Source organism: Hipposideros armiger, unplaced genomic scaffold (assembly GCF_001890085.2).
Source record: "Hipposideros armiger isolate ML-2016 unplaced genomic scaffold, ASM189008v1 scaffold_23, whole genome shotgun sequence".
In the NCBI taxonomy this organism is placed as follows: Eukaryota; Metazoa; Chordata; class Mammalia; order Chiroptera; family Hipposideridae; genus Hipposideros; species Hipposideros armiger.
In genome coordinates, this window is record NW_017731373.1 from 584,195 (window position 1) to 594,895 (window position 10,701).

Consider the following 10,701-nt stretch of genomic DNA (forward strand, 5'->3'; position numbering starts at 1 on the left):
TCCTGCCACCTGTTGGCAGCTCAGCGGCTGCTCAGCTCGGGCTGGGACTTGAATGATTCTCTTTTTGAACTCTGCTCTTTTCCTCTGGTCTGGTTGTCCCTGTGCCAGTTCTATGCTATTTTAATTAGTGTAACTTTATAAAAAGAAGTCTTTATCACCATGTTAATCTTCTGGATTGTCTTGTTTGTCCTTGGATTTTTGCTCTTCCATGTAAATTTTTGGATGAGTTTGTGTAGTTTCACCAAAAACAAACAGCTACCAGGATTTTGTTGATACGGAATTAGATTGGTATATATACTTGGGAAGACTTTATATACCTTACACTGTTTATCCTGTCCATGTAGGTCTTTCTCCAGTTTTTGCAATTCTTTATTGTCCTTCAATAATGTCTTATAAAGTACTCCTTTTAATCTTTTTCTGTTTCTTTCTAGAAGCCTTATAATTTTTGTTTATAATTACATTTTCTAATTTTTCACTGGACAAAATTTAATTTTTAAAAAACTTTTCATTGAAGTACAATATGTGTACAGAAAAGTACAGAGTAAGTGCAATCAGTTACCACACAGTGAACATGTGTGTTATCATTACTCAAGTCAAGAAAGAAAACATTACCATACTTTTTAATCCCAATTATTGCCCCCTACCTTCCTTTCAAAAAGCAATCATTATCATGGTTTAGTTTTATCAATTTTTAGCTTTATATAAATAGAATTATATAGTATGATTTCTTTAGTGTTTGTCATGTTTTGCTCAGTCTAATACTTGCAAAATTCATCTGTTAATGTGTGAAGCCATAATTGCATTTTCATTCCTGTGTAGTATTCCATTGTACGATTATTCTGTTCTATTCACCCATTTTACTGTTGAACATTTGGCCTTTTTCCTGTATTGAGCTATGATGAATAATGATAAAGTGATCTTTCATGTTCATGTCTTCTGTTGGCCCTGTACATGCATTTCTTTTGAGCATATACCCAGGAGTAGAATAGCTATATGAGTGGATATGCTTATGTTCAGCTTCTGGCAGATCCTGCCAAACGGTTTTCCAAAAGATACCAATCTGTAATCCCACCAGCAGTGTATGCAAGTTCCAGTGGACTCCAGTCTTGCTTACATCATGTAAAGTTCTTACATATCTTTTGTTAGATTTATTCCTAGCTATTTGCTATTGTAAATGATACTGTTTTCTAATGTTATTTTCCAGCTATCACTGGCGTATAGAAATACAGCTGATTTTAGGTTATGTCATTTCCAGCGACTTGACTAAATTAAGTTATTAATTCTTAGCAATTTTTTGGACTTTCCACATACTCAATGCTGACATTCATGGATAATGACAGTTTCATTTCTTTCTCACTCTTACACATTTTATCATTTTGTTTCATCTTGCCTTATTGTGCTGGTCAGGGCCTTAAGAGCGGGGATCAGTATTGTAAAGGACCAGATAGGAAGGAAGCCAGCGATTCCTGAATAAATGTATAGATTTTTTTCTTCTTTTAGCTGAGCCATCCTGCCACCTGTTGGCAGCTCAGCAGCTCAGCAGCAACTTGGCTTGGGCCGGGCATCTAACTGCTATTGTTCAGAGCTCTCCCTCTTGAGTGAGCTCTTAATCAACTGAGCCACTCGGCCGGCGAGATTCTTAAGTAGCATGCTTAAAGGGAGTCAGGGTAGTCTCGTACGTGAGTCGTGAGCAGTTTGTATTAATTTAAAGACCTGTTCACTACTTTGATAAATTTAAAGGGGCCATTTTTTTACAGAATTGGAGAATGAAAGAATGGTTCATGAAAGAAATGGGGTAAAACATTTGCCTAGTGGGTTGACAATTGCTGGAAAGTTGATGATAATTTTGAATGTGCCTAAGTATAAACTAATGCTTGCCTCTCTTTTTAAATCCCTTTAGGAAAAGTAGAAATGAAGGTACATATGCACACAAAATTTTGCCTCATTTGTTTGCTGACATTTATTTTTCATCATTGCAACCATTGCCATGAAGAACATGACCATGGTCCTGAAGAGCATCACAGACACCATCGTGGAATGACGGAATCGGAGTCAAGCAAATTTTCAGTGCTGGATGCTGAAAATGAAAAAAAATACTACATTGAAAAACTTTTTGACCGTTATGGTGAAAATGGAAGATTATCCTTTTTTGGTCTGGAGAAACTTTTAACAAACTTAGGCCTTGGAGAGATAAAAGTAGTTGAGATTAATCATGAGGATCTTGGCCACGATCATGTTTCTCACTTAGATATTTTGGCAGTTCAGGAGGGAAAGCATTTTCACTCACATAACCACCAGCATTCCCATAATCATTTAAACTCAGAAAATCAAACTGTGACCAGTGTATCAAAAAGAAACCATAAGTGTGATCCAGAAAAAGAGACAATTGAAGTATCTGTCAAATCTGATGATAAACACATGCATGACCATAATCATCGCTTATGTCATCACCATTGTTTGCACCACCACCTCGATCATAATACTACTCGCCATTTTTCTAATGATTCCATTACTCACAGTGAGCGTGGGGAACCTAGCCATGAACCTTCAACAGAGACCAATAAAACACAGGAACAATCTGAAAGTAAGCTACCAAAAGGAAAGAGGAAGAGAAAAGGGAAGAAGAGTAATGAAAATTCTGAGGTTATCACACCGGGTTTTCCCCCTAACCATGGTCAGGGTGAACAGTATGAGCATAATCGGGTCCATAAACCTGATCGTGTACATAACCCAGGTCATTCTCATGTACATCTTCCAGAACATAATGGTCATGATCCTGGTCATGGACACCAAGATCTTGATCCTGATAACGAAGGTGAACTTCGACATACTAGAAAGCGAGAAGCACCACATGTTAAAAAAAGTGCAATTTATTCAGCTGCTAGTCACAAAGATCATAATGAAGATGACCGTCAACATGAGGTAAGCATAAAAAGATCGTTGCTCCATAACTCTTAGGGAGTGGTGGAGCATTTTAGGTAAAAAGACAAGTAACAGTGAAATAGTCCTGTTCAAACTTATTTATAGGTAATGTTCCCCAAAATAAATACATTAAGGAATTAAAATCAGATTAAAGGTTTTCATCTGGATTTTCACTTGTATTGTGTGTTCTCAAATTTGAGTTCTTCAAATCTAAATGTTTAAAGGTTATTAGAAAATAGGTCCCTTATTTAATCATTCATTTTACTATCTTGCATATGACTTCTTTGACTCCCGAAGTTAGTTTTCATGTTGTTACCTTTAGCCGGTTTCCAAGTATTTGAAAATTGAAGCCTTTTTTGTTCAATTTTCTTGGGAAGTGACTAGACAGTTTCTATTTCATAATTATTAACTTACTGAATTAACTATGAAATGGTTCCCAGTCATTGATACAGCTCCAAATCCGGTATTTTGCACATGAGGTAGGTTTTCTCTGTGTCACTTTATGATAGGGTCTACTTGCTCATGATACATAGTCTTTTCTTATGCCTTAGACAGATTTAAGGTGAATGCAAAAAAGATGTAATAATAGACAACTCCAATAGTAACGGGGTGGTTGTGTTTTTCTTCTAAGTTTTCATGCTTTTTTTTTGAATACTTTCACATTTGATTGATTCCTTCTTAATTTTTTTTAGCTATTCACCTTAAACACATTTTTGTTTCATTAATGGTATAGCAGCACCTTTGTTTATTCTAATTTTTATCACTTATTAAATTTAGAAAAAAATTGTTGAATTTTGTTCATATGTAGAAAAAGAAGCACCATCTAATGTGGAAAATGACCCCACCCTTTGTTGTTTATTTCTGTTATTGAAGTATGTTTCGCATCTAAGTATAAGTAAATATTTTTGTGTTTCTTCCCTGGATAACTAATCAAATATTTGGTTTTTAGTAGTTATAAACACTGATTTTAAAATAACTTATATTTTAAAATCTTAGTGTACTGTTAAAAGACAATATTCATTTATTACTATGGATAATGTCCTAGAATCCATTGTTGATAATAGCTGGACATTATCATTAAGGTTTACTTTTTGTATCAAACTTGTGGGATCTGCATCATCAGACCTCTTATTTTGTATCCTCGCAAGTCTGATGCAAATTAGGAATTTTCCTATGATTTATGGAAATATTCTATACATTGGATAGGGTAGTCTCTCATGTTAAGACCTGAGAAGAATAATCTTTTTGTTTGTATGTATGTTTTGATCTTTTTTTTTTTTTAACATAGATAAAATAATGAGATAGCAAGTTAATAAAAAAAGCACGCAACCTGCGTGGATATGTGTGAAAAAGAGGCAGTACCGTCTTTTTTTGCTTTAACTTTAGATATTTGTTTTTACTATATGATGTGTTCAAAATTGTTTGCTATTTGTTTTCTGCTTTGTTTTGTTTTGTACTTGAAATACCAATGGATGAAGCTGCCTTTTTTTCATCTTCCAGTTTAGCATTGGGCTAGAATTCCCCAGTATAATACTATTTTGGGGTACCTTAGGCAATGAAAATGTCTATATTATGTTAAATTTCAATATAAAGTTATTAAAGTATTCTAGGTTTATTTAACACTGTTTTACAAGTAAGAAATCTTGAGTAATTAACAAATGCACTTTGACTAAGGAAGTGGTTTTTCTCCTCATCTCATAAGAATTTTGGGAATATATTGGGTTGTCAGAAAAGTCATGCATATTTTCAACGAAAAACTTAGAAAAATATGTCATGACTTTTCCGATAGCCCAATAGTTGTGAGTCACTCTTGCTGATGGCAGAAAGTCGTTATCTTTCATGTATTAGAATGGAAAATATGGTTAAAATCTTGGGTAATAAGTTGAATGTATCCTTATTATAAAGTCCTATCCAAAAGCTTTATTTGTATCTCTGTATTGCAGATTATTTTCAAGTAATTAGAATATATTTTATTACATAGTAATTTCTTTTTTCTGTGTAATCTTAAAATATTCTTTTATTTAATTTATTTTATCAATTTTCTTGCAGTGTTTGAACGTCACTCAGTTGTTAAAATACTATGGTCATGGTGCCAACTCTCCGATCTCACCTGATCTATTTACCTACCTTTGCCCTGCTTTGTTATATCAGATCGACAGCAGACTTTGTATTGAGCATTTTGACAAACTTATAGTTGAAGATTTAAGTAAGGATAAAAATATGGTTCCTGAAGATAAGGCACATATAGGGGCATCAGGTAAGAAAGATTTAAGCTTTTTCTTTTCTTCTTTTTAAAAAATATTTATTTTTATTAGTTTCAGCTGTACAAAGCAACATAATAGTTAAACATTTAAACCCCTCATAAAGCGATAACCCACCCCCTAAGCTACTACTCCGCTGACATCTTATGTAGCTGTTAATACCATCGACTATCTTCCCTATGTTGTACTCCATATCCCGTGACTATATACACCTATATATTTAGTTATAGTTAACATTCACTGTTATTCTCCTTCAGCTTTAAGTATGTAGCACATTGGAAAGGCATCTATATAGTCTGTGATGTGATAAGCTTTTTCTCAAAATAGTTTCTGTACTTTTTGTGTGTGTGTAGTTGAATTAGAAAGTTATTCCAATTATCACCTTTCTTTTGGTGTCTTTCAATATGCTTTAATCAAGTTTAGATATGTGTGTTTTTAAAAGATTTGGAGAATACAGGAGGCACAATACAGTTTACTTATTTCTTCTGGCATTATGGAATAATATTTTTACAGAACTAGATTAAAAAGGAAATACTGGTTTATGATAATGGATCCTTCCTGATGGGTAAATGTATTATAAAATAATGTGACCCCAATTAAAGTTATTTAGCATTCTGACTGCCTAACATTTAGCAGGGTTGAGGGTCTCTGGTGAAAAGCTAAGATTTTTAAGTTTTTGAGGAAGTTAAAAGGAAAGCCAGTGTGGTTAAACTCTAGAATTGTCTCAGAAATGCCAGTATTTGGCATAGGAACTTTATTGTGGGCGCTTCTAGAGAGCTTCAACCAAGTAAGGTAAAAACCAAAACTGTTTCAAAACTTCTTTCTAGGCTCTTTTTTTTCATTTCTAGTTGGCTGAATAGCTCCATTTTGATGTTCACAGGTACCTCACACTTAATATTTTCAAACTTGATTCTATACACAATTTGTACCTCTTACTGCATTCCAAATGCCATTAAAATACATGCTTTTGATAATATCTGAAAATCTTTGATTTATTTCTCTTATGTTTCTGTTTCATTTCCCTTTTCCCTTGTATAATCAGTTGTCAAGTCCAATTGAGTCTTCTCTTAAATATCTTCTAACCCTATTCACTCTGTCATAACTTTAGTTCAGGTCCTTCTTGATTCTTTATTGAATTGCTGAAATAAGTTCCTAACCTTTCCTACCTGTGTTCTCGTCCCCCTTCTAGGTTATCCTTAGCACTTTTGCTAGATTTATCTTTCTAAAATGCAAATGAGATTCTCTGGCATAGAGTTTTTTCTTTTTAGTGACAGCTAACATATTTTTATTTTATATATTAACAACCACAAATTGCAGGTACTGTTCTAAACTCAGTTCATTTACTCCTCACAACAGTCCTATGAGGTGGATAATGTTATCCTAATAACTTTGCCAAGGTCTCAGTGCTAGCAAGTGATATTGGTAGGATTCAGGCCTAGAAAGTTTAACTATTGCTATCCATTTGCTAAGTGCTTTACATGATTTTTTCTTTTCACTAAATTTTAGCATTATATTAAATTATTACATAAGGGAGCCATTATATAATTCTTGTTTTTAAAGATAAGGAAGCTGGGGTATAGAAAAATTTAGTAACTTGCCCCAAATTCCCTGGCCTGACAAAGATTCAGGTTAAGGGTTAGCCCCTCTGGGATGATTTACTGATCATCCTAGGATTAAGTCCCCTTTCTTGATACTATCATAGTACAAAGCTTAGGGGATCTTAATAGTTGGATGAATTATCTGTTTTTGCTGAATTTAAGTTGCTTAAAAGGAGGAGACTGGGTCTTTCATCTCAGCCCTAGTGCCTGAGATAAGTAAGCACTTATATTGATCGAATGATAATTGCCTAATATTAGTCTGTAAGCTTTCAGTTATAATGTAGGAAAGACACTTGTTGAAAATGAGTCTTTGGAGATCACCTTATGAATATATCAATCAGCCTAATGTACTTAGATAATGCAGTATTCTCAGAATGAGCGGGATTCTCATGAACTTCATCGTGTGCAAACTCACATTTAATGCAGTAATGGTTGAAATGCCCAAGATATAGTGGCACTATTGCATAGTCATTAAAATGACTAAATTAATATAGATGAATATGGGCTAAAAACAATTCTGATAAAAGATTGAAAGGGCAGAATTTCAATTTTTTCTTAGTGTAATAATAAGGTAGACATGTTTAAGACTATCATATTTCAGTATATAAGAGTTTTATTTGGGACTGAGATATCCCTTAAAGCTTGGAAGAGGGCAAATAAAAGAAAGTGCTCTCAGTACTTAACAAAGTCTCTTAGGTACTTAACCTATTCTTGGTTCATTTCTTTGCAATAGGAAAATAACTTTAGATATATCAATCAAAGAAATACGTTTATTGGAACCTCCTGTTTACTGTTCTAAACACTTCTATAAGGATATTTAATTTAATCTGTTAAACCCGTGAGATAGGTACTATTATTTACTTCTGTTTGCTGAGGAAAGGCACTTTTGAGAAGTTAAGTAGCTTTTCCAAGGTCACGTGGCTGCCCACATAGCAGTGCCTCAGAGGAACTAGAGTATTCTCCATCTGCAGCCTATAATCCTAAACACTATGCTTTTAATCTTTGCTATGCTCGACTGCTTTGTATGCTTTGCTAGAATGTAAGTGACAAGGAGAGGAAGAGAATTATATTTAGTTATACTTAGTAGTTTTTTTAGCAGACAATGCAGACACAGACAGAAAAGTGGCATAGTGGTACAAGTAACGCTATAAGTATAGATTAGTCAGTAAAAACCAAAAAATCCAACAACAGTCTCCTAGGTAGACAGGCTGGGTTCAGTCCGGTAGGTATGATCAGTACAGGCAGTGAAAGGGAATCTACCCCCTAGATTGGAATTCTGATCTTTGGATAGATAAAATATGTCCTCTTTCCTGACTTCCTGTTTACCGACCTTTGTAGATGAGTAAACACCTCAGAAGCCACAGTATCTCTCAGGGGCTTACAAGTTCTTACTGTGACAGGAGAGAAGGGGAAGCCAGGTCTTGAGTTTTTTTAACTTAATAATAAAATACATTTGTTTTTTACAAGGAAAAATGGAGGCTGATGATATTCTCACATCCAGAGTTAAAATTGATAGCGTTTCTTTATTTTTCAGGCTTCTAAGAAATTCTGCTTTTTTCCAAATCAAGTGTGGATTATGACTTAGAGATGTCTGTGTTGTAATATTGACATAATCTATATATTATAATGAAGCTGTTGAAGGATGCTTGAGTATAGTAATATTGAAAATTATAGTTTATTCGATCTGAAAAGCCTTAAAGGAAATTGTAGCTGCTTTGAAGACAAATGCGTTACTAATAGTGAATATTGATTAGTTGTTTGCAGGTGGTTATCAACATTGTCAGAAATGAAGATTGAATTAATTATGTCCTAATAGATGTTAATCATTGTTTGAATGCCCTATTAGAAATTATTTTTAATGACTGCTGCTCCATTAAGAAAGGTTAACTTGTTCTTTCTATATAAATCCCCCATAGTAACACAGCTACTACCTCATTAACTGGTAAAAAAATGCTGTGAACCAAATATGCTATAATACTGTGTATGGTAGAAATCATTTGTTTCACAAGATTGGCTCATTTAGTCATAGAGTTGACCCTAGCTTAATTACCAGGGGGGGTTGTGAATAGGTCGCTAAGCATTTTCTGCCAATTAAAATGCTGAAACAGTGTAGAAAACTGCCATCTTGCACATGCTTTGAACCAAGTTAATTAGAAAGTTTCCACAGATGAGCGCTTCTTTTTAAAAGAATGCATTTTCTCTCTAGATAATGAGGGAGTTGGTGAATAACTAAGCTTGAAGACCTTTAACATTTTAAGCGACCTAATTTACAGAATAAGTGAAGCTTGTTTCAGACATTTAACGTTAGTTTTTTCTTTTTTTTATTGCATTTGGTGCGTTGGGTACAAATAAAAAAATTTGCTAGTTGTATTTAATAGTTTGCGTATTGTTAATTTGGCATAAGTTTTATAAAAGATGCCTTTATTTTGTTGGTGGGTTTTGGGGTTTTTTTGTTGTTGTTTTATACCAAATAAATTGCCATTGAAAAAGCACAATAATTTGGTTAGAAATCAGAAGAGTTTCATTACCTGAATTGCTTTTTTCTACACGTAGGAAATTATGGTAGAGTTTATTCAAGCTTAAATGTAAATATTATTCTAAAAATAAGTAGTATATAAATACTTCAAGTACATTAAATTCAAGACAACTATGTTTCTCGTGGGTCAAAAGGATAGTAATTTTCCTTGAACATTTTCAAGTTGTTAGAATGACTGTTCATTAAATTTTTAGTGCTAGAAAGCTAAAATTATTTTTTAAAATTAACAATCAGTATAAGAAAACATGTATCTAACATACACTTAGGGGACTAATAGGGCTGTTTTGCTGATGAAACAGTTTTGATGGCATAGTTGTAATATTTAGAAAATATCTGGAAATTTTCTGATTTATCTGAAATGGGAAAATCTGAAATGGGAAATCTAGCTCTTTACCCCTTATTTCTTAGCACTGGCAAAAGTAAGTGATAATTTATGTTAGATGGGATATAAATACTTTAATTTTACTCTTACATGTATTTTTAGGTGACATTGGGATAAGCATAAATACATTCTGATCATTTTATATAGCTACAAGTTTGTTTTGTAGTAATCTTTTGTCTCTTTGCCTCTGTCCTAATTAGCTCAAATTTTGAAAGATTGATTGCCATTTGAATTAATCAAGTTAGTATTTCTTACGTGTGTGTTTAATTGTACTTATTTTTTTATAGACCCTCTTTTATGAGTTAAATACATAAGTTGTAAACCACTTGGCAAAAATTCCTCTAAAATACTATGATTTAGTGGAGAAAACAGTGGATTAAGACAGGACTTTGGGTTAAATTTTGAGTTTGCCATTTTACCTAGCTATTTAACTATTTTTTTATGGTACAATATATGTAGCATAAAATTTGCCATTTTAACCCATTGAAGTGTATAAATCAGTAGCATTTATTACATTCACGATGTTCTGCAACCATTATATTATTTTTAAAATGTTGGTGCCAACTTGGGCCAGTGAAGCAACGTCCTCCACACAACTAGACTGAAGAACAAAAGGACAGCAACTTGTCTGTTCCCCTTCTCCCAATTGCCCAGCGCTGTTCCCATCCCCCAACTCCCCAATAAAAATCTTTAAAAAAAAAAAATGAATGAATGAACAAAATGTGGTATATACATGCAATGGGATATTATTCAGCCATGAAAAGGAATGAAGTTCTAATACATGCTACTACATGGATGGACCTTCAAAACATTAAGCTGAGTGAAATAAACCAGACACAGAGACAAATACTGTATGATTCCACTTATATGATCTAGAATAGTCAACTTCATAAAGACAAAAGGAAGATTAGAGGTTAACAGGGGTTAGGGGTAAGTAGAAATAAAAAATTATTAAAACTGTTTTTTTTTTTTTGCGCTCTTCCCGGGCGAGGCAGATCAGTC

General features: G+C 33.5%; 1 protein-coding gene across 4 annotated transcripts in view; it reads left to right on the plus strand.

The window, feature by feature from the left end:
* The window catches only part of SLC39A10 (solute carrier family 39 member 10), a 125,960-nt gene that overhangs the window by 86,167 nt on the left and 29,092 nt on the right, over window positions 1-10,701 (plus strand). For all 4 annotated transcript variants that reach the window (XM_019635622.1, XM_019635623.1, XM_019635624.1 and 1 more), the window contains 2 exons: window positions 1,901-2,922; window positions 4,972-5,179. In XM_019635622.1, the coding sequence (XP_019491167.1) occupies window positions 1,912-2,922; window positions 4,972-5,179 (1,219 nt within the window). In that variant the 5' untranslated portion in view covers window positions 1,901-1,911. The remainder of the gene's footprint in view (window positions 1-1,900; window positions 2,923-4,971; window positions 5,180-10,701) is intronic.